This window comes from Colius striatus, chromosome 2 (genome assembly GCF_028858725.1).
Source record: "Colius striatus isolate bColStr4 chromosome 2, bColStr4.1.hap1, whole genome shotgun sequence".
Lineage (NCBI taxonomy): Eukaryota > Metazoa > Chordata > Aves > Coliiformes > Coliidae > Colius > Colius striatus.
The window spans coordinates 87,287,346-87,311,984 of NC_084760.1; the positions used below are offsets into that span (position 1 = coordinate 87,287,346).

The following is a 24,639-nucleotide window of genomic DNA, read 5'->3' on the forward strand; positions in this document are numbered from 1 at the left end:
GAGTCATAAGGAAGCCTCAGGTAGCTCACAGATTTCTGTTCTGCAAAGCAACCAAAGGCAGCTTTTATTCCAACTATGTTTTCCAACAACAGAGGTTGTTGCAACCAGGGCCTCACCTGGCTGTTTCCTGGCCTCTGTGCTTGGCAGTTTTTTCTGGCCACAAAAAGCCAAGGCATCTCCAAGACCCATGGACAACTTCCATAACTGAAGTTCAATTCCTAAGGCTCCCACTGTGCATGCATAGCACAAGCAGTTTCAAACCCTGGCTGAGATTCTGTGCCATATGTACAGCCATCTCTATAAACAGCAGGGTATATGATGCATGGAGGCCTCTGCTCAAAAAGCAGAGAAATCCAGATGGAATCACTGATGGTCATTTCTGAAGCATGTCTGCATGGCAGAAAGTATTCAGGGGTCAATTTTTAATTTTTTTTTTTTTAAGACTTAGCATTCCTGAACAATCCCTTCCAATAAAGTATGAACAAACAGAAATGTTAAATGCAAATGAAAAGTAACTGTGCCAGTAAAATCATCACTAACTTGATAATGAGCTTAGAAGACACTGTCACAAAGCAGCCAACAGCAATTTTCAAGAGTAACATTCTTTACACTACCCTTTCTAAGGAGCTCATAAAACTGCCTATCTCCATCTCTCCTTGCCTACTTGTTTTTTCCCCATCTTCACACATTAACTATTCTAAGGTTGACCAAATCTGTACCTTACTTTTACATAGACTCCTTGGTGACTGCTTTTTATTTTACCCACTTCAATACCCTTCACTAAGACTGCAATTTTTTAGTTAGCCAGTTAGTCTCCATCTATAGCTTTGATTTATAGTCTCCATATACATGCATTTTTTGATTAGGAAACTTTTTTTAACCCTTCCCCAAACTACTCTGTACTGTTTTTCTACTTCAAGCTACAGTCATTCTGCTAAGGGCTACTCATAATATCAACCTTCATACGATTGAGGCTGAATTACATACTCAGTTTCATCTCTGCCTCTCATAGCTATAAAAACTGCTTTTGAAGATGCTGTACACATCACAGAAACAGAAAGGATGCAATTCACTCTCTCATTTGAGCTATTTCTTAGGAGCATGCTGTCACCTTCTCTATGACTACAGTATGGTATGTTGTTGCAAGATGTTCTGAATGCAGCAAGAGGAAAGATTTTTCCCTGATAACCTGTAGAAGACTGCTGCAGGGCAAGTAGCTTACATCAGCAGCGCTCTTACTTTCTGACTCCCTTGACTTCCCCTCCAGTGCTGCATTATTTATAGTAAAAAGGAAAACAAAACATTGTTTTATCTACAACCAAATGTAAATCTTATTAATGCGCCCCAGAGGCAACGAGAAAGAATCAGATATCCTTGACTGTTAAAAGTAGGTGTTTTTGATGACTGTCACCATTTAGGTATCCTTATAATTTCCAGAATACCATGAACAGGGTACCTTTCCAAGGTGCCACAAATGGGGTACATTTCCAGGGCAAAATGTAAAATCAAGAAGGCACATGTGGTCTGTGAAAAACATCTCCCAGTTTCAGATCTACACAGTAACACAGCGTATATTTCTATTTATATTAGAAATAATTTTTGCCAGGCTGTGTATCTGAATATCCAACACTATTCAGCATTTTACTCTGCAGTGTGTTCCCCACTATCTTGTCAGTTTCTTTTGTGAATAAGAGACAAGTACATATAAAAATACCATCATTAAGTGAGTGCTCACAGTGCTGGGTTACATGGGCTTTCCACAGTGTTCTGCGACCAGGAGACCATTCATAGCAGAACGGGCATCTGAACTGTGAGAACACACTGAAAGGCTCAGACAAGATGTTACTGTGCTCAGCTTTTTTCCTGTATACTGGTTTAATTATCACAAGAATCTTACTTTTTAAGCATTACACAGTTTATTTAACTATTAAACAGGAAAGCTTAAAGTATAAACCACTTATAAATCAGGTCGGAAACTCAAATTTCAACCTCCTACAGGCAGCCCTCATACTTCTGGTGTCAAAGCGGATGTCCCTGCTCTGCCAGACAACCACTACTGGCAGGAGGTGCAAGCAAGGCCATTTTAATGAAAAACGTGATTTTTGGATCCAGCCTACAGGATTTTCAGGCAGTGAAACTGCAGAATGTTTCAGAGCTCTCACAGCAAAACAAGTTCCTCATATGCCCCCAGTCTCCGCTGATGTACAGCCACACAGAAACTGTTTACCAGTGTTTCCAACAATACATCTACTTGCATTTACATTATCTGTTCAGTCCTGCCAAGCTCCCTCACTGGTGAAGTTCAATGACAATGCACAAACAAAGTAGTAAAGACTTGTGAGACACAATGGTTTCTGTTAGATTTGTAATCAACAGTGAAAGAAAACAGAGTTTGTCTAACCACACAAGATCAATCCCGCTAGAAAAGGGATTGTCACTTCAAAGCTGGAGGAGAAGCAGTGTGAACAACCGGGAAGAAATTAAAATCTACACGGAATTTCTGTAATAGCCATAGGATCAGCCTGTCTCATGGTACCAAAGTTATACAGCTAATTCCAGAATGAACAGATGCAGCTCTTAATAGTCTTCACTGGCCTGAGCATGGTGTTGCCTTAAAGGCAAGGCAATGAGCTGTGATTCAAGCCCCAAGTCTTCTCCAAACTAACACATAGTAAATGTCTCCAAATCTTACAATTTCCCATCTATAACACAAATGCTACTGTCTCTTCCCTCTCTTAAGTCTTGCCATACGTTCAGCTCTTGCTGAGCAAGAACAGCAGCATTTAGCATGCTATTTAACTTTGGTTGAGTCCTTCAGAAACTCTATAGTATTAAAGTGAATGAAATACTAAAGGTCTGTTCCAGCTTTTCCCCCTGAGAACACTGATGACCTCTCCTACAGTTTTTCCTCCTGTCAAACAAAAATTGGCTCTAATGAAAATCAACACCATCGCCTTGATATGCTCTTTCCCCATACTTTGAACCATTTAACCGAAGAGGTCATCTGTTTTTCCTAAACTAAAAAGAAGCACACTGCTTAAATAAAACTGCAGTGCATAATTTTTCTTTACATCAAGTCAAGCAAAGTTAATTTATAAACACAATTTAAAAAAATGTTTTGACAATTCAGAAGACATCTTCATTGCCTTTACTGAATGAGGCAAGCTTCCTCAAAGCAAAACAACTTCTGCATTTCTTGAGAATGCCTCAATCAAATGGTCATCAGGCAGGCATTGTCCTAAAGGTGAACAGTTAAGCAGTGTGAAAATGAAAAGGACAGAAGCATGTTTAGAATTAAACCTGGACAGAAAAGTAAAGGAAAATAAGAAGGGGTTTTTCAAATGCATCAACAGCAAAAGGAAGATTAGGGAGAATGTGAGCACACTGCTGAACATGGAGGGTGCCCTGGTGACAGAGGATGCAGAGAGGGTCGAAGTACTGAATGCCTTCTTTGCTTCAGTCTTTTTGACCAAGGCAAGCCCTTGGGAAGCCCAGTCCAGTAAGGATAGTAGGATGGCCTGGAAAACAGAGGACTTGTCTTTGATGAATGAAGAAGAGGTTAAACACTTGTTAGGCAAACCTAACACTCATAGGTCAATGAGACCTAATGGGATGCATTCTAGAATGCTGAGGGAGCTGGCTGATATGATTGCTAAGCCCCTCTCCATCATTTTTGAACATTCATGGAGGACAGGCGAGGTGCTGGAGGACTGGAGAAAAGCCAATGTCACTCCAGTCTTCAAAAAGGGCAGGAAGGATGACCCACGAAACTACAGGCTGCTCAGCCTCACCTGCATCCCTGGAAAGGTGATGTAACAACTCATCCTGGATGCCAACTCAAAATACATGAAGGAAAAGATGGTTATCAGGGGGACTCAGTGCAGAATCACCAAGAAGAAAATCTGCTTGACCAACCTGATAGTCTTCTATGGGACTATAACTGGCTGGCTAGATGAGGGGAGAGCAGCAGATGTCATCTACCTTGATTTCAGCAACGCTTTTGACACTGTCTCCCATAATACCCTCAGCAGAAAGCTAAGACAGTGGGGATTGGATGAGTGGACAGTGGGGTGGATCAAGAACTGGCTGAATGACAGAATCCAGGGGGTGATGATCAATGGAGATGAGTCAAGTTGGAGGCCTGTGGCCAATGGGGTTCCACAGGGATCGGTTCTGGGCAGCACCAGCTGTCTTCACCATCTTCATCAACGACCTGGATGAGGGGACAGAGTGTACCCTCAGCAAGTTGGCTGATGACACCAAACTGGAAGGACTGGCTGATTCCCCAGAAGGCTGTGCTGCCATTCAGTGGGATCTCGACTGGCTTGAGAGTTGGGCAGAGAGGAACCTCATGAGGTTCAACAAGGGCAAGTGCAGAGTCCTGCACCTAGAAGGAGCAACCCCACACACCAGTACAGGCTGGGGGTCAAACTGCTGAGAGCAGCTCTGCAGAGAGAGACCTGGGAGACCTGATTGATAATAAACTAACCATGAGCCAGCAATGTGCCCTCATGGCCAAGAAGGCCAATGGCATCCTGGCATGCATCAAAAATAGTGTGGCCAGCAGGTCAAGGGAGGTTCTGCTCCCCCTCTACTCTGCCCTGGTGAGGCCTCATCTGGAGTCCTGTGTGCAGTTCTGGGCTCCTCAGCTCAAGACAGACAGAGAACTTCTGGAGAGAATCCAGCACAGGGCCACCAAGATGATTAGGGGACTGGAGCATCTTCCTTATGAGGAAAGGCTATGGGAACTGGAGTTGTTCAGCCTTGAGACAAGGAGACTGAGGGGGATCTCATCAATATTTACAAATATCTAAAGGGCGGGTGTCAGGAGGTTGGGGCATACATTTTTTTCTATAGTATCTAGCAACAGGACAAGGGGTAATGGGATGAAGTTGGAAGGCAAAAAGTTCCACCTAAATATAAGAAAAAACTATTTTATTGTGAGGGTGATGGAGCCCTGGCACAGGCTGCGCAGGGAGGGTGTGAAGTCTCCTTCTCTGGAGGTTTTCAAAACCCACCTGGATGTGTTCCCGTGTGACTTTACATAAATGAACCTACTTCTTTAGGGGGGTTGGACTTGATGATCTCTAAAGGTCCCTTCCAATCCCTACCATTCTGTGACTCTGTTATGTGCTGTGTCTCGCCCACCTTTTACATGCAGCAACACAGACAGCAGGATTTCACAATTTACCATTACAGTCCTCCCTTCTGGGGTTTCACTTATGTCCAGGTACTTGGTAGGAGATTGTTTCTCTGTATCCCACACAGACAAAATAGTTTGTACAACATCAAATTATCAAGCCAGCTGATGACGTATGATCACAAAGTTAGGTAAGCCACTATATCCACACAGATTTTAACCAGAAGCACAAAGGAGCATTTGACCATGCAAGACAAGGAACAAAAGTTTTTCTGTAGGTTCTACCTTGTAGCAGAGAGCGTGCACTGAATGAGAACGACCCAACTCAGTATGTAGCTCACCACTCTGTGTCAATACTAACAGACCTTACAATACATTTCCAGCAGTTTAAAAGCTGTTACCTTCGTGTCTTCTGCATCTGGTGCTGCCATGCTCTGGCAGCTAATGCTTCTAAAGGTCAGATCTTTACATACTAAGATAAGGAAAATAAATTTCACTCCTTAAAGGTAGAATAGCTATACACAGAGTTATCCTGTAACACTGAAACAACACCGTAGGAAAATGATTCATCCCACACACTTGTACTGCAGCAGTGTTGATACAGTTTACCTGATTCCAAGTTCTCTGAAGAACAGAGAGTACAAGGAAGGAAAAGACAGAGAAGTCCTTAAATCTTCCTTCCATTTACCCCAGACAAAATATTTAAGGATTACTACTAAGAAGTCTTCTTGTTATATATGTTTGAGATGATGACAGCAAGTCTTGCTTGCCAATACACATAAGTTCACAAGATCAGTGGGAATTATCAGTTTTATGAATCTCAAATACTTAGATTTGACCTTGCTGAAGGTAATTCAACTCACACAGATGGATTTCATAGCAGAGGAGATGCAGGTGCACATACTGCTTGATAAATATGCAGCCAGACTTCAATGGGAGGCTCAGGAGGATACATGCCACTTTACTCCAACACCCTCATTCTTTCCTCTTTTTGGTCCTTTGCAATGAGTTGATTTAGTAAATTTTTCCATCTACAGACACTAGAGGCACACCACACACAAATAAAAGGTTGTAAATAATAACAGTTATAAGAAAATTAGTGGTGGGCAATCACAAGTCTACCACCCTGAAGTGAATTTTGCTCTCTATAAATTAAGATGGGCTTGTTTGTCTGCTTTTTAACCTATGCAGAGAACACTGGAGCCAAAGATAAGTGCAAGTAGAATTTGATAAATCTATTTTTTAGGCTTATTCATCATTCTTTGATGTCTAAAGGGAAGTGAACCCCAGCACAAACTAAAAATGGTGAGAGTCCCCAAGACTCTCACCACTTTACACGTACTCAGAGAAAAGCTACTGCTTATCCAAACCACTCTGCAGCATGAAAAATAATTACCTGCAGTCAAGCCTTTTGGCTGCTGCCATTCCACTGACCCCACCTGTAGAAAACCACTGAGAAAGAAAAGAAAAAGTCTTATCGCTCTCTGCAGCACTGCTGCAGACTGTAAGCAATGAAAATATCTTTGCTCAGTCCAGGGACACTTGAAGATTCCTTGCAACTCTTCATGCATTTTAGTTTTGAAGAGTCCAGTCCACTTCAGATATTATTCCACTGAAGCAGATCAAGTACTGTACAGAAAAGGGGGGTTAGATTTCAAATGGGCACCACCTCTTCACAGACAGAAGCAAGTAAATCTATATTTTTACAAAAATTTACTTCAGTAACAATGGAAGCAAGTGCATCTAGAAGAAGTCTACTTTTGTACTGCTTGTAACTCAGACCTATGCTGTAGATGGAAAACTAGGCAATGAAAGTCCAAATTTAATTTAGTCAGCCTTTTCAATTTATGAAGCTGACCATAAAGTGTAAAAATTTAACAATCAGCTGTCAAAGTCTCATACAAAGTTAGATATTTAAGCCATATCAGTATTAGTAAGACTAGATACAAAATATTCTCTAAGACATTAGTCCATATCCTTCTTTGCTATAAGTTAACTCCACTGATTTCAGTGAGGCTTACCAATATTTTGATTTTCTCATATAAAAATAAACAATATTTCCAGCATCACTGGACATTCAAGTCTAATCAATGGAACTGAAGCTCTTACATGAAATTACTGTCCACCTGTCTCTTGTCATTTCACAACCCATATTAAAGAAAGCTTTCGCTTTTTCACCTTCCAGGCGTGACTATGGCTCCTCACTGAATGCAACACAGTGGCATTAGAGCAACAAGGGCAAAAATCACTGACGGTTACACTGCACCTGTGAACATCTGGATGGGGTATTCTTATCAGACAAAGAAGTAAATACTAGCACTGGTTCACCACCATGGAGAGTGCCTTGTCAAAACACAAAGCCGATTATTTCTAGTAGCATTGTGAAGTGTCTCAATCTATTGTTGATATGTCTACTATAAAATCAGGACATAATTGTTACTCAGAGAGAGATGACTGCTGGTCATAAAGATACAAGATGAAGATTGACCTGCAGTAGCAACATTATAGTTTACTTGAAACTCCTGCTTTGTTCTCTTTTTTCTCCTCAAAAGGATAGAGATTGTTAAAATAGCTAGAAATACATTGTAAGTGCAGGCTGTGGAAAATGTACCAATTATTGAACAACACAAAAACAGAAGAAACACTTGCTATTTATCATGACTACTAGACTACAGGAAGGGAGTGGACAGGTGAATAACAACACAAATCTATTTCCTGTTTAATTTATGAGCTAATTTGAAGAAGAAAAATAGAATGAGGGAAGAACAGAGATAAAAAAAAGAAACAAAGAGCAGGAAAAAAGACATCTAACAAAATTCATGGTCTTTTCCAAAACCTTCAAACTGAGAGAATGTTGAAGCAAATCATGTTCACTGCCCGAGCAGGCAACTGCCACAGCTGCAGGTAGAGGTAAGGTGACCGCAAAGGCAAAACCATTTAGCAATCTGGATGCTAAGTGACTGATAAACAAGACAGTATTTTTCTAACATGTGTCTTATTCTGAGAATAAGCTCCAGGATGTCTCCTTTTTGGTATTTTCAGTTACAGCTCTAGAGAGTTATTAGCCAGTCTCCCTAACAGTAGTTAATGTACCTCTAAAGCTACAAATCTAACAAACATTGAGAGCACTGCATTTTGTTAAACATAGAAGTGAGCTCTGTGCTTCCCTTTTTCCCATGCCTGTGACTCTCTGTGCACACAGCAGAACCATCACAGCTCTGCTTTTTGGCATGTCACACATTGCAGCTTCGGCACAGCTGGACTTTGTTCTAGGCCGCCTCTCCTTAGGGAAGTGCACAGCAGGGCAGGAAACATTCTTCACTCCACAGTTAAGTTGCTTTAATTCTGCATAAAAGATAGAGAGGCCTTAGGCTCTACTGCAGGCCATATGCTGTAGCAATGACAGAAGAGTAGTTGCATAGCTTCTTGGTGCCAAATTACTGTTAACTAAGAGAGAATTCCAGACCCCACTAGATCCCATGACTGCTAATTTACTTGGCTCTGGATGCATAGATGTGAGCTGCATATGGTCCTTATGGCCACTAACCAAGCTAGGAACAAAACTCAGCTTTAAGAAACAGGTAAACATCAGAGGCAGGTAATGCTAAAAAGGAAAGAAGCACAAAGCAAGGCCATTCAGGTAGCACATAGACCTTTTCAAGTGAGTTGGACCAGCAAAGTTGTGCTCCAGAAAAGCCCTGAGCATTGGCATGATGTCAGAGGTCACGATGCTTTGAGTAGACTAAAAAGAAAAATATTGAGAGAGATGAAACAAAAATCTCTCAAGGATTTTTTTCCTCTCCAAAAGAGAACAGAAAGCCCAATTCCACGTGCTTTGCCACCACTTCTTAGAACAGATGAATTCTAATAAAATCAAGTAGTTTCACACATCCACAGGTCAACCCTAGCATCCAGAAGTATTATCTTTTCGCTTTTGCAAAGCATCTGTGGTTCTCTCGCCAAACTCCACCAGCACTAGGCTGGTCATTTCAGTAGAAATACCAATGGTTCACATACACGGACAGAGTGGATAATCTTTCCCCAGAAAATGGGTCTTTCTAACAAGAAACAAAGCAGCAATGAGGTTAATTCAAAAATTACACCACAGCAGTTGTATTTTGTGGTTAAACTCCTCCATGCCAGTAAGCTAGAACCGATCAAATTGATCATCACAGCTGTAAGGGAAAAGAGTTGCTAGCAGGATGCTTCTCCAAGGTACCCTCCCCAGTACTCAGACACTAACAAAATTGTTAAAAGCAAGATAAGTTAATGCAAACTTTCAGCTTAATACTTGGTCAGGTTGAACATCTCAGTGTATTTACACTTCAGGTGACACTAAGTAGATGGAAATACTGCACCTGACATAGTCTACACTAGATCGAGCACCTAGTTTTGGGCAAGTAATTTATCTGCTGACATGTACAGTTATGGGTAGACTGAAATTTCTAGGGAAAAAAAAATCATATCCCAATTAAAAATTTTTTGTCTGTAACAAGAGAGAGCTTCAACTGACAATATCAGAAGTAGTTCATCTTCTAAAACAAAAGATGGGTTCTTTTCATTATGAAACTACATCTAAATACTGTCTTTGTTATGTCAAATTTAAAAAAAATTAAAAGTGTGTTTTCTGTAACAGAAACCATTTGGACAAACCAAGCTTGTGTATTATCACTGCTGATGGAATCTTGAGTGTTGTCTTAAAGCATTGCACACAAATTACTCTAAACGTCAGAACAGATTAGAGAGCTTCGTCTGTCTCCAAGTGACTTTCATCACTAATGTTCTCATTTCTCCCTTGTAGATCAACTGGTAGAACTGAAGCTTATTTAGCCCTGGATCCTCCAGGCTGACTTGCAGTTTAGACTATAATTTAAAACAACTTTACACAACTATGCTAAAGAACAGACCAATCAACAAACTTACTGTTCTTCTTGTACATCAAAATTTCAAAGGAGTTCATCTCATAGTTCTCAAACGTTTGCCGGACCTTGTCAATTGTATCCTTATCTGTCAGCTCTCCATACATAAAACTGCAAATAAAGCAAGAAATTCAAGTCAGATACTAGACAGAAACACAAAGCCACTTGTTTACAGTGTGAAAAAGGTGTATTTAGAAACAGCTTTTCTTTGATTTTGCTTCACCTGGAAAGCATATTTGACAGATGCAGCCCCAGGAGATAGAAGATAAAAGTGGAATAAACCAATTACTTTTCCCCTTCAAGCAACAAGCACAACACTACAAGCTATTTAACAGAAAATAAATCTCTTCTCAAATACCTGCAGGTGCTGCTTTTTTGCATAACTTCTGCTCTGTGATATCCTGATAGCTTGCAAAATCCATCATTGCTGTAGACAATGGGCCAATCGACTATCTGGGCATTACCCAAGACGAAATTAGTATCTGTTTGAAAGAGCACATCAGTTAGACATTAAACAAGGCTACAGTTGCATTAGAGGAGATACTCATTTCAGGACTCAATCCTGATTGCTTCAGAACCTGCAGTTTTTCCCAGATACTATTCCTACTGCAGTTAACAGGATTATTCCCAGGTTTAAGTAAACTCTTATTATAGATTAAAAAAATAATAATTACCCGTGCAAAACTTAAGAGGATGGTTTTAAGCAAAAAAAACCTGATGGTTAAGCAGGTAAAATTCATCTCTTGGCTAAGGACAGATTCACCAAACTGTTTCCCTCTGTGCCACATCCACTGATCCACCATGACACTCAGTCAGAATCTGAAGTCTCTTACACATGGCCAAAATGGCATGACTGATATTTCTCCTCTCTGAACGTAGACACAGTGGCTCCTCTCAGTATTGCCTTCACTGCTGGCCACAGAGAGGTGGCAAACTAGACACACCACTCCAAACTGGACACCAGACAACTAGGTTTAGTACTTACACAAGCAGATAGAACTTTTTGTTTACTGTACAAGCCAGAAAGAGTTTCAATTAGTACAACAAGAAGGGTTCATGCCTCCATTCTCACTGGATCTGTGTGTGCTACTTCTTTTGTGACTGCTACCTCATTCAAATCATGAACATACTCTGTGCTACACCCAGACCTTGTTTTTCTCTGCTGCTTTGTCTCTTGTGCAGTCAACTAACTACAGTGGTGCCAGGACAGATGGCAGTGCTGCTGCTTGGACACTGGCAGGCAAGAGGGGATGGTAGTTGCAAAGACGCCCTGTCTTTTGAAAGAAAGGATGGGCAGCCACATAAGATTAAGAGGCATTCCTATTTAAGGGGAGCTTTTAAGAGAGTCCACTATGCTGTCTACTTTTCAGAATCTACTACCCTCAACAGCTCAAACTTATATAGCCATCATTAATGCCTCCTGCAATCAGGAGACACAAACATGACATTTTACCTATTAATTGCAGAGTGTTCTGTTTAACTTTCCCTTTCAAAATCTTTTGTCCCATTACAAACCTCAAGTAGGTTTAAATAAAACATACCTATAGCTATCTAAATCCATTGCCCAATCCCATAAGTATGATGAAGTGTACCTTTATACACCCTTTAGAATGAAATACACCAGTAGTATAACTTCAGGACATTTTAATTGCTTTGTTTCTCACAGCCTTTTCTAAATACCATGAGTTTTGCTTGGTTGAAGCACTTTGTTCCAAAAACAATACATGTCTTTCACCCTTTCCGATGAATAAGTAAGCCAAGTCATTTCTCACTGCTAAAGCAAGTGCTTTTGAGTGTCTGTTATAAACACTGCATTGTACTGTTAGGATATTTTTAAATTTTCATCAGGAAGTACAAAAAAAGGACAAAAAAATATGCAAATACAAATGTTAGGCCAGATCTTGCACTGATGTGAATGATGTTCCTATGCAACCTGATCTAGGTTGACCTGCTTCTGCAGGGGGGTTGGACTAGATGATCTCTGAAAGTCCCTTCCAATCCTACTATTCTATGATTCTGCTATTTCGTGCATGCATCCCTTCTCACTGTCTCCCCTTCTCAAAAGGTAACTTGTCTTTCTCTCTACTTCCTCGAGAGCTCCTTGAAGAGCTTCTATTAACTTAACCAGTGGCCTTCCTTTCACACTTAAACCTCAGCACTGCCTTTGGATAAATAATCCCTTGTTTTTATTAGGAGCTATTTAGGGCATTTTTCTGATGACCATCACCATGCTAATATTACTTTTAGCAACAACTAATACTAGCTTAGCAACACTTCTGTGAGGTACAACAGTGCTACAACCCCCTTTTTACAGGTAAAACCAAAATACTAAGTCCACAAGGGGATTTAAGCACCAAAATGTGAAAGTGCTACAGCCTTAGGCCCTAGATGTCCAGCTCTCAAAGACAGGAGCTGGAAGCTCCATGTGTAGCCTTGTTAAGAGCAAACTGAAAAATATTAGCCCAGCAAATAAAACCCTGCACAAGCTAAAGTATGGAAAGCAACGAAAAAGGGGATATTTTAAGGTGGAGTTTTTTTCCTCCCTTCCTATTATTATTTACAATACCTAACATTTTAACACAACTCCAATTCTCACAGATAATACCCAAGGGGTTTTGCCATTTTTGCTAGAGCTAAAGAATCACATTCCCACTTGCTTACCTTTTGGCCCAACTGAGCGGTTTCCAAAGGATGCTTACAGAATGTGTACCTATTTCCCTCCCCACTGACAGGCTAGCAGTTGGAGTGATCTCCAACGAGATGTTGGGGCTTCCTGAGGGCAATGAAAGCTCAGCCTTCATTTCAACTCCTGAATGACTGTCCTAATTATCAAGTTACCAGAGAGAACAGTTGCCAATATCTTCACCATGTGAGTTTTTAAGTCAGTGTGACTTGGCTGTTGTATTTTACACATCTCTATTAGGTTGTTAGTCTAATGTTGGTCTAAATCCTGTTACTCTACATTGTGTGAGCCTCTCTGGGAGACAGAGGTAGAATGCTTCATTGGAGACCCCAGCTTGGGTTTAGTTGTGAGTTACTACCAAGCTAAAGAGATCTTTATGTACCTACAAAGCAAAAAAATGGACATCTATGAATTCAAAGAGCAAGTCAGAGTTTTTGATGATCCCACTGTTTTCTAAGTGTGTTTCACTTAGAACTTAGATAGTTCCCACTTCATACATCTTCCCCCTTCTTTGATCCAGGCTTTACATAGCTTACAAACACAAAGGAAGTAAATACTGAAGTGGGACCCTTCTCTGGAGTCAACATCACATCCCCAAGTCATACGTGGGCTTGCTTCTCCAGCTCTATTGCCACACTGTCTTAGTGCTTGTCCTGGAGTGATCCCTAAATAAAAAATAGAAAATCCCTGCAGGGACTAGTGCTTGATAACTCCCCATGTAGCTGCAAGCCTGCAGAGAAGCCATCAGCCCCTGCAAGCATAGCAGCCAGGCACCTGAAAGGAGCTATAGGGTAGCACTGCCCAAACTTCCAGGCCCAGAAAGTGGTTTCCAACCCATGACCTTGTCACCTTTCCTTGGAAGGTAATTGGGCTCAGGATGATCAGTTCCTTTTTTCCTGATTTTGTTGCAAAAGGAGAGATGATCTGCATTGGTGGTTTTCAAAACTCCTCTACCCACTTCTATTTTTTTAACTTGCTTTGGTGTAACAGCATACAGAGTAGGAGCCCCAGAATCTGCAAAAAAAGGGGTCATGGAGACAATTGGGAATTTCTTTCCAGTTACTCCTTTTCCCAGATTTTTGTGAAGAAAAAACAATGACAACAGTGGCTCTGTGCCTACACAGAGAAAGTCTGCATTTCTGCAGGAGGAGTGTCTCCAACAACAGTGTTTTGCCTGTGCAAACACTGGCAAGACACAGCATAAAATAAGGACTCCCACTTCTAACTCCCCTGCATAGTTTATTCTGACAGATAACCTGGAGGTAGAAGGGCTGTTCTCATTGCTATCATTTACATTCAATTGCATTGACGTCCCTGACAATGTGCTGCTTGGAGACAGCTCATAATCTGTTAAACAATTGCTCCTAACAGTAGAAAATATTAAATAACATCCACTGAGGCAAATATTGCCTCTCCATCTGCAGGGACACTGGGTCCCAGAGGCCAGGAAACAGCTGTGGCTTTGTTGTACAACAAGCACGAGAGATATGCCAGTGAACTCTTCAAGCATCACAGGGCAAAGCCTCTTGGGGACTTACAAGTGGGTCAACAAGGCCAGGAAAGGAGTTGGTCACAGGAAGACCATGAAGAAACCCGCTGCTAAATTATCTTCAAAGACAGAGGTAAAATGCACATGTGATAGTTACAGCACTCAAACTAATCAGTGACTTGAGGCACCTCTTTGAAAGGACTCAAAGGAGTCCCTTACCAGGAAACCAATTTATATCAAAATGTCAATTAGATTACTGGTATTACCTGGCCCAAGAAGCTATAAGCATCACTGGCCCTTATCACCTCCAACAAGAACTGAGCTAGGAACTGCAGAGAGTGGGCTCAAACAAAAGAAGACCTGGGGTTACAGCTTGTGCTGCATTTGGCATGGTCTGAGCAAGACCATTAGGAGGATCAGGAATAAGCAGAAGCACAGCACATCATGCTGCAGAAACACAAGAAATAACTGTGGCATCTAAAAAGGTGGAATAATTACTCGCACGAGCTTGACAGGCTTCTGTGATGAGGGTCTTCAGCACTAGTCACTTTGTGACATGCCTCACTTCGTATTTTCTAGCCTGTATTTTCTAAAAGCCAGTATATGCTACAACCATGCCAGCCTTTATATGCACACCTATTAGACCCATTTTGGATTATCAATTTAAATTAGACACAGCTGCTTTAAAGTAATAAGAGAAACATGTTAATTCCTTCCAAAATGTAAGAATGGATTTTGCTTAGTCGCTAAAGTCAGAAATTTCCTCCAGTCACAAAACACACCATTATAGGGAAATCAGAACCTTTCCAAATAACAACGATCCTTTAGCAACAGCAATAGCAAGTTTCTAGACCACCTGGCTTCACTGAAACTGCCGCACCTACTGAATCTGGTTGTCACATAGTGTTCTCTGTTTAGCCAAAACTGTCGATCTGCTCTAACCTCCAAAATACCTGAGGACAAGAAGCACCTCACAGACATAAAATCATAGAATGGTAGGGGTTGGAAGGGACCTTTAGAGATCAGGACTAGCTGACTGCAGAGAGGCCACCTCCTTACAAGAGCATGGAGCAAGTTACTGAAATGCTTCCTCCCTACCACTCCCCCGCACTGCTGCACATTTGTACCCACAGCATCCCAGGCTCTCTTGTAAGGTGGACCTTGTCAAGCTGAGCCCTCCACCTTTGTCCAGAGGCCAGCACATCACTTCGCCCTTTTTTGTCCCTTCAGTGACACACAGGCTCTCTTCTGGGACACACTGGCAGAAGGTCACCGACCAGACATTCCCACAATGCTGCCAGACATCTTCCCATATTGTTACCTGCACAGAGGAAGTACACGGAAGCAAATAAGAGAAAACCTTTGCTCAGAGAGTTGTAGCACACCGTGGTACCAACATAATCTGGTGCCTACTACATTTTCATACATGGAGGGGACTCTGACAGACCCACATATGTGTCCGCAGGTTAGCATAGTGCACAAATGTAATTTAAGCATATTAATATCTTGTCCTGTGTTCATCACACAAATGCAAAACTCAAAAGATTTGCTCCCAATTTTTTTTTCCCAGGAGAATCAGGCTCACTATGATAAGAAGACTTGCTCACCCTTAGACTTGCTAATTCTGACATCAAGCCTCCAAGGGAACAGAAATTGCCCTCCTCATTCCAGACCACAGCCTTCATCATGTTGGGTGAGGACATAACCCTGATTACTGAGACCAGCATATCTCTCTCTTATCATGTCTCAAACTCATCCCACGGATCTTCAGTGGAGCAAGCCTAAACCTCTAGCATTACAAAGCACAAACCACTACTCCAGAAGAATTAAAACAATTCCTACCTCACCCATGGTCACTGAGAAAAGGTATGGGAAACACAGCCTCCTTAGCTACTGCTCTGTTCTCTGGGCATAAAGCAGCCTAGGTGCTATGTCACAGCTGGCATAAGAAATGTGCTGTAGGCAAAAATCATGTGCAACTGTCATAGGATTAAAAGTTGTATCATAGAGTTCAAGGGACAGACGAGTTTCTAAACAAGTCTGGTATTTACAAATGTGAGGATGCATCACAAGTAGCATCATTTGGATATGGGGAAAAAAAAAAAAAGATGGTTTCATTTTCAGTAAGGAACACAACACATGGAAATAGAACATTGTTTATAAGTAGGCCTGTCAAAATTGCTACTGTCACACAGCTCATTGTGCTTTCACTTCAACAATTTGCAAAGGAAAAGTATGCATGAGTTTTTACTCATGTTTAGTATTAGCTTTGTAAAAGAAAAATAGAATGATTTAGTCACACTGATTATTATCTTGTTTAACTTCTGGGATCAACAAAGTATGGACCAAAATAAAAAGAAGCTTTATCTGGAGTACTGCATGCAGTTCTGAACTCCCCAGCTCAAGAGAGACAGAGAACTTCTAGACAGAGTCCAGCACAGGGCCAGCAACGTGATCAGGGGACTGGAGCATCTTCCTTATGAGGAAAGGTTGTGAGCCCTGGCACTTTTAGCCTGGAAAAGACTAAGGAAGGACCTCTTATAAGTACCACTTATAAGTACCTAAAGAGATGATGTCAAGAGGATGAGGTGGTACTTTTTTCTGTTGTCTCTAGTGACAGGATAATGGGCAAAGGACACAATAATCAGAAACGCAAAGTTCCACCTAAACACAAATAAAATGTTTCCTGTGAGGGTCAGGGAGCCCTGACACAGGCTGCCCAGGGAGGGTGTGGAGTCTCCTTCTCTGGAGGTTTACAAAACCCACCTGGACATGCTCCTGTGTGACCTGATCTCAGTGAACCTGCTTTAGCAGGAGGGCTGGATTAGATCATCTCAAGATGTCCCTTTCAACCACTACCATTCTGTGATTGTAGGAAAGTGAATTGCAAGCACCAATTCAATCCTATCTTTGCATACCTAGGATTCAAGGCTCACACCTCAGATAGGAAAGACACACGAAATGATGAAATTTTCATCTTAACAAAAGTGCTATAACTGTATTCAAAGCAAGTACCAAGCTTCTCAAAGGACCAAAAGACTATTCACATAGTAGAATAAAAGTAGCAAGACAAAATTCTGCTCTTCCACCCACATTGTCCTGTAGAGGTCAATAGCATTACATGGATATACACAATCATTCCATATCTTCTTTTATTCATTCCTAGACTGTGAATGCGTTGAAAAACTCAAACCTTTACAGAATAATGATATAGTGGCCTCAAAATTGTACATTTGTAATATCAAGACCAAATTATTTTAAGCTGTAGCCTCTCTCTAATACAAAACAACGTTATAAAACCCTATAGATAGGTTCATTTGGGCTTATATGTTTTATAAAAGTTTGATATAACTATTTTACAGAAACAACAGCAGATTTAAAAGCTCCTTGGCACGAACACTATCCACTAAATGCAGGCATTCTATGTTTTATTCAAACATGACTTCCACTGTCACATCTACTCCAGAGCACAGTGCAAGTACAGACTGAAAAGAATTATTAATTAAAAAAATGATTTCATCACAATACAAATAACAAGAGAGACACTAACTAAAATAACCACAGGACTCGGTTTGAAACATCACAGAAAATGACCACTAATTTCAGCCAGCAGTATAGATAAAAACTACTGGTTCTGTCTCAACATTACTTATCTTGCATTGTTATGCAAATATTTCACAGTAGGCCTCTACCATGAGAACAGTTTCATTTTAAAAGACTGTGACCTTCCAACACAAGTAGCTGTAAAATCTTCATAATTATTTGTATTAAAAAAATAAAACTAATCAGAGTGCAGACTAATGGAATAAGAGTAGCTAAAATTGAAAGTTCACAGAAGCTGTCATGTGTGCTATGCATAGTAACACTCCTTGCCTATCCCTCAAGTGCTGTCTATACCGAGAAACCAAAAGTAAAGACATTTAGACAAATACGTTAGCATGAGATAAGTTTCATAAATTAGAAAGTTCATCAATTGCAAGTCACACTTTGCACCATTCTTAACAAAGGACAAAAATACTGCTTAGCACTGAGACTTCACCACTTAATTGGTCAGGATTTGTTGGGTTTTTCTTCCCCATCATCTCATCTTAAAAGAAGTCCAGGAAAAACACAAGCTTTAGTTGAATCGCTTATATGGGTCTTCTATCGGTTTAAAGAAGTCATTTGATTTACTGATTATAGCTGCAGCCATCAAAATCCTTAAAAGCATTTGACAAGACCTAACTCCCTGCTCACTTTCAGCTATATGAGTTACAAAAATGCATTAACAAATTCTCCAATGAGTGGGTTTCATTAAGATTTGTTTTACGATCTTGTTCTAGCATTTAATGCAGGAATGGATTGATATGTTGAATTATCACAGTAGAACTTCTTGAGCTTTCAGAACATTAATTTTAACACACATTATCTATCATCTCTTTGTTGTACTTTTTTTTCTTACTATCCATAAAAGTAATTTTAAGGAAATCGGGTTGTACATTTCTAAATGCATAAAGAAATACAGACAAAGCTAGAAGCTTCTGGCCCAGTGAAAGCCAGTAAAAGAAAAAAACATTTTATATTCAACTCAACTAATGCTGAGGAAAAAACCAAAAAAGTCAATACTGAATATTCTGATGTACTGAACAATTGTACTAAAAACATTGATGAAAATAAAAGTGTCTCCATAGTTGTTAAGTTAGAAAAGAAGGAAGACGAGGAAGAAACAAAATGCTTTCCTTTGATCATTCTCAGTTTGGGAAAATGTCCTTACCACCAAACCTACTAGATATCCCCTTGTGGTTTTTGAAGGCTTGCTGCTTTCATGGCTAAATGTGTTCTTTTAATCAGTGCCAACAGAGAGACCTAGGCACGTGGACTTTGCCAAAAGTGATTTCACAGGAAACTTTTAATAAATTTGGTCTTGCAGAATTAGATACAAAAGGATACAGGCTCAAGTTCAATCACTGGATGCCAGATTTGTAGCAGATGGCATTCACTTTGCCTTGTACAATGACAAGAGGTACAAAATCTTCAGCTAAAGGCACTCTATACATGTAGCACCATCTTATTACTGATCCAGAAGTTTTCCATCCATTTTTTGCAAGGTGTGACTTGTAAAGAGCCTTCCATACAGAGGAAGAGAAGTATTCTCTAGGTCAGACACCTCTATTTGATTACACTGTTTGTTTTTTTTTTAAACTGAAACTAACCCACTGAAGTCCAGAAGGTGGATGAGACTTCAAACTGTCAGCATGGAGCAGAATATATCCTGTGTATCTGCTAGAGCCTTCCAAGCCAGTGCATTCAGGAGCTTTAAGAACTAAGATAACTTAAAGCAGATATGGCACCTCAATAGGAATATCTCAATATTGTTCTTCCCTGTGCACAGTTAATTTCACCCTTTTCAGTACTTTCACGTCTAAAACAGCCACTAAAATTAATTTCCCCATTCAATAGAACTTCACCGTATCACACTAGGATGTAATTTACGTGCAGCACAACACTTGTGAGATGGTCCTCTGCAAATAACAAATTCCACTCAGTGTTGATTCAAGTGCATTGAAAATTATGGAAATTTATGAACTGTCAGGAAATCAAATGCATTCCATCAAAAGGAAACAGAAAAGTATATTCGACCCCAAAAATGACCTTGCTAATTTCAATAAAAGCAGTTCTGTTCTCAGTATTAAAATACTTTATTGATGACTGATGCTACTTACCAAAAGTGTTGCATTAGTATCAGGTACCCCAGTGATGCCCAAGACTTGAAAATCTTTGGAACATCACATACGGTAGTGATGCAGAGCTTGTCGTATTCATATGTGTGCTCCCTACTAACATAACAGCTCAGTAGTCTGAAAGTGATTAGACTCACAACACTTAAGATAGTAAACCCTATCTTTGGGGAAGCATGCCTAGACTCCTGGACTCAGGTTGCTTTAGCTGCAGACAGGTCTGCGTATCCATTCCCTGCTGCACACTGCTTTAGGTTTTGAAGGGAAGGCAGGCAGGGCCGGGTTGCAGTAGACACAGCACTGTGAGGTTAAGGACCCTTTGCAGACATTTAGTTTAAGGAACATTTTATTCAAGTGCAAAAGTAAGAAAATAAAATTCAGTTTATTTCTTCATTCTCTAGTTCCTTTTGCTTTTCCCTCTGGCTGAACACAATACAGTTTCTTCAGTTACAGAGTTGTTTATAACAAAGTTAATTTCTCTCCTACATCTCAAGCAATAGTTCAAGGTTAGCATGCTCAAGTTGCAGAATATTGACTATATCAGGACTCCATAGTCTCCAATGGAAGTAATGTCATAAATCATGGAGATGTCTGTTATTCTTGGGATTTGTGTCTGAAGGTGTTTTTTCTTTCCCTCTACAGGGAACTTGCTGCATTCACAAGCAAAGAGTGAAAGTCTGCTTCCATACTTGACATCTCTTTAGGGTGTTCCCGGGGGATTTAGTGAAAGCAAGACTAAAGTCACACAAGTCTTACACCCTCTAACCTCCCCCTCTCACAATCCCCTCATTTTGACAATAAATCCAAAAAGCATCTGCGGTTTCCCCTGAATTTCCAAAGCCACATAAACACAAGACTTGTTTTTGCCATCCTTACATATATACAATTATCACGTATCTCCAGAGAATTACGGCCAAGGAAGAACTGCAGAACCTATCGAGCATTTACGTAAACTGAAAAGTATTTTTGTCTCCAGTTATCGATAAACTATCAGAATATCACAAAGAATCGGTATTCTCTATAACATACTACACTACTTGAATTAAGTGCCTTGGCCATGAACCAAGATTATAACTGTTATTGTATAGTATTTGTATACTGCGGGTGTATTACATTACTCAAGAAACGCATTAATATCACATTAGTGGTAACCATCAGGGGATAGTGATTCTTTACATGCTGCACTCTTTTACAGCATGGACTCATTTTCTATCCCATTGGGTGTTTTGGTCTTTAAATATTTCAATGCTTCAAATGAATTTTTGTCAATCAAGCACTACATGAAATATTTGGTTTTTTTCTAGCTCTATGTGGATAGTATAGAAGCACAGCTTTTAAACATTCAATATGAGACAAGTAGGATTACAGCGTCCTTCAATTCAAAGAGGAAAGAATCTTAAGTTCACACTTTATCCAAAAGTCTTTTTGTGAGAAGAAATCACAGAGGAACAGATGAGGTCCACAAGTCTAGGTGGATGACACTTCATATATTCTTAAGGTCACCCCATCCCAGGTTGGGCTGAGAAATTCTCAAATCCTTCCTTACTCCAACATGAGAAAAGGAAATACTGTGCAGCTTCTAACCCTGGTATAGCTCTTTCGGCTGGCATTTAGTGGATGAAAACCTGTCTCGGTTGGCAACTTTAGAAGAAGCTCTAAAGAAGACAATTCAGACCAACAGAGTTTGAGATGAGTCCTGCTGCAGATGATGTGATATAAACACAAGTAAGACACTAATCCTAATGGAAAAACCTTGAAATTGCATGCCTGTGTACACTGCTATTACCTTTAGCCATGGAAAACACATCAGTTTATCAGTCCCACATTTAATATGAAAGGCTCTCCAAAGAATTCCTTGTTAAACTGATGGTAAAAAAATGGTATAAATAGTGCTGTCCTTAGAGCAATGCTTCCAAAACAGGTTGCATGCCAATCACTTTATTACCATACAGCTTCTTCCATCGAGTTAACAGCCCCTGCTCCGAAATATAACACATCACAAGAATGTGTTTTTCTCAGTTCACCTGTGGCTATGGATGCATGTCATATACAAGTACCTTTAAGTGAAACACTTAATCAGAGTGTATTTCTGTTCAATAACCAAATTCTTTGAGTTTCAAATGGAAGCCTCCCCAAATTAGGAACATTCCTATTTCTGTATGAACTCAATATCTGTTGGCAGTACTTAACTCGCCTGCATGTGCCAGAAAATGCAGTTTGACAACAAGCCCAAGGTTTATTTGGCAAATCCCAAATGGCCTAGATAATGTGACCCACAATGAAACTATTACCCAAAATGAAACCAAGAAGGGGAAGTTAAACCTCAAGCTTTATGGGCCCATTTAAGCACTCATCCTGTGGGCATTCCAAATCATCTCAAAGGTAGGCAGGCAACAAGGAACCGGCATGTTTCCCTACTGCCCCCAAGCTGGCCAGCGCAGACCTGCAAGGTGAGGGGAGAAAGGGGACTATCCTTGTCTCCTGAACGAGACAGAGGTTAGACAAGGCTGACGGTCCCATGTCAGAACTGATTCATGCAGCATTCATATGTGACGGCATCAAATGTACAGCAAAGCTGAAATGGGTCCAGCAAAAACTAGAAAAGCATATTACAGAAAAAATGGGCTTCCAAACCTGAGTCACTTCCCTAAGCTTCTCCTCATACGTCTGAACTATGCATCGCTTCCTATGAAGCCTAATTTAAAAACTTGTATTGATTACAGCCCTTAGGACTTGCTGAGCATTTGGAAATTTTGTGCTGTCATTTCATCTGTGCTGTCTAGCACCACGCTCTGTTATGACACCTTCTAAATAATGGGGGGGGGGAAAAGAGAGGAAGAAACAGAGCGTTTCTTCTGCTGCATGATTCCCCCCCATCTGCAAACCTCAACTGATTTAGTGCATCGAGGTTTTGGCACTGAAAGTCAAAAGAGAAAATTGGGTTTTAATTAAGAAAATAATCTACAAACTCCAAATTCAAGACAGTTTTGAGAAAAGCCTTAGATAACTGGTGTTGGAAGATTAGAGAAGCAACCTGAAGTAGATGAAATGTGACATTTCATTAAAAAAAAAAAAAAAGACAAAGAGGGCAAGATTTATTGTAAGAACGGTGAGTATTCCTTCAGGAAGGCAGCTTCCAACCCCTTCCTTTCTCTAGGAAAGTTGCAGAGAGAAACAGCATATTAAAAAAACCTCACCAATTTTATGTGAAAATATGGTCTTGTCAAAGGCTATTTCTCTATTAACATCATGTAATTGGAAATAAAAGCCAATAACTGAAAATCATTATTTGGATGAGTTTTTAGATGGTTATCAGGAGGGTTAATTATCTTTGCCTTATCAGAACAAACTGACTAGATTTTTAATTCATTAACTTGTCTTCAGAAGGACCTTGCTCCTGCATATTCTCAATCATACTACAAGTTCTTAATTCCTTAAGTAACCCCAACTGAAGTCAGTGGAAGCTTTAAAAATAGCAGAACTTGGGCTATGAGCTTTAAAAATAAAAGCACAGGTCTAGGTTTAAACAAATACATAAACGTTTGCATGGTCGCAGGCTTACTGAGGGAGCAGCTTTTGGTAAGTCCCTAAGCGAAAGAATCTGGATAACATTAATGCATATTCGCATGCCATTGTGAAATTGGAGGCATTTTCCACTCCAGTTTTCCAAGAGAATAACCTGGCTACGGTGCGCTGCTGGGGGTAAAATATCTACCCTCAGCCCTCAAAACGGCAAACTCTCTCCTCACTAGTTACAAATCTTCCCTTTCAACTCCGATAGGCAACCCTCGCCGATCCCCCAGCACCAGTTTGCCCTTCCCAGAGACCATCTTGAATCTCCGCACCGCCTCCTCCCCGGCCGAAGCAGCCGTGCCCCCGCAGCCGCAGCCCCAGCCCCGGACCGGACTCCGACGCCGGGCCGCCTCTTCCTCGCCCCCCGCGCCGGATCAGGCTCCGGCGCTGCCCCCGCCTCGCCCCACACCGGGCACAGAGCGGCCGGCAGCTCTCCCCAGGGGCCCCGCGGTGCCGGCGCACCTGCAGCCGGAGCCCCGCCGGGAGGCGGACGCCACGCTGCCCGGGCCAGGAACTCTTCGCAGGGTTCGGCCGGCGCAGCCGGCCGGCGGCATCAGCTTCATGCCCGGCACCTGGATGCGCCGCTCCTGCGGAACCGCCCGGGAGCCCCCCTCCGCTCAGGGCTGCCCCCGCCAGAGAAGCGGCGGGCTGCTTGGCCCCACTTCCAGAGCTCGCCCTCAGCCCCGGGGCGCCGGCGCCTCCCCGCCACCCAGGTCCCCACTTACCGTTAGACCTTCGCACGATGTTCTCCAGAAACGTGTTCTGGGGCGCCACCAGCCCTCGCCTTCCCCCGGCCATAGTCGCTCTGCGGGAGCACGGCGCACGAAGCTTCGCTCAGGGCCGCGCCGACCCGCGCTCTGCCGCGCCGCTCCCCGCGCGCCTCATGCCTCCGCCGGGACCGGCACGGCTGTGCGGCATCAGCCCTCCCGCCTCCTCCCGCGCACCGCAGCCCCGCGCCCGCCGCCGCGACACCGCCGCCGGACCTCACGGCAGCGCCCCCTGCCGGACCCAGCGGCGCCGCCACACCGCGCCGCAAGGCCGGTGCTGCAGCGCCATCGTCTGGGGACGGCGCGGCGCTCGCTGAGGGGGCGCCCGCCGCGGGCATGAAGCCCGCCCGC

General features: G+C 41.7%; 1 protein-coding gene across 1 annotated transcript in view; it reads right to left on the reverse strand.

Moving 5' to 3' along the window:
- KCNH1 (potassium voltage-gated channel subfamily H member 1) overlaps positions 1-24,410 on the reverse strand; it is a 181,514-nt gene extending 157,104 nt beyond the window's left edge. Inside the window, exons 1-3 of the mRNA XM_061991377.1 lie at positions 24,247-24,410; positions 10,418-10,541; positions 10,064-10,170 (exon numbers count right to left, since the gene is read on the reverse strand). Of these exons, the coding sequence (XP_061847361.1) occupies positions 10,064-10,170; positions 10,418-10,541; positions 24,247-24,319 (304 nt within the window). The 5' untranslated portion in view covers positions 24,320-24,410. The remainder of the gene's footprint in view (positions 1-10,063; positions 10,171-10,417; positions 10,542-24,246) is intronic.
- Positions 24,411-24,639: the final 229 nt, after the last annotated feature.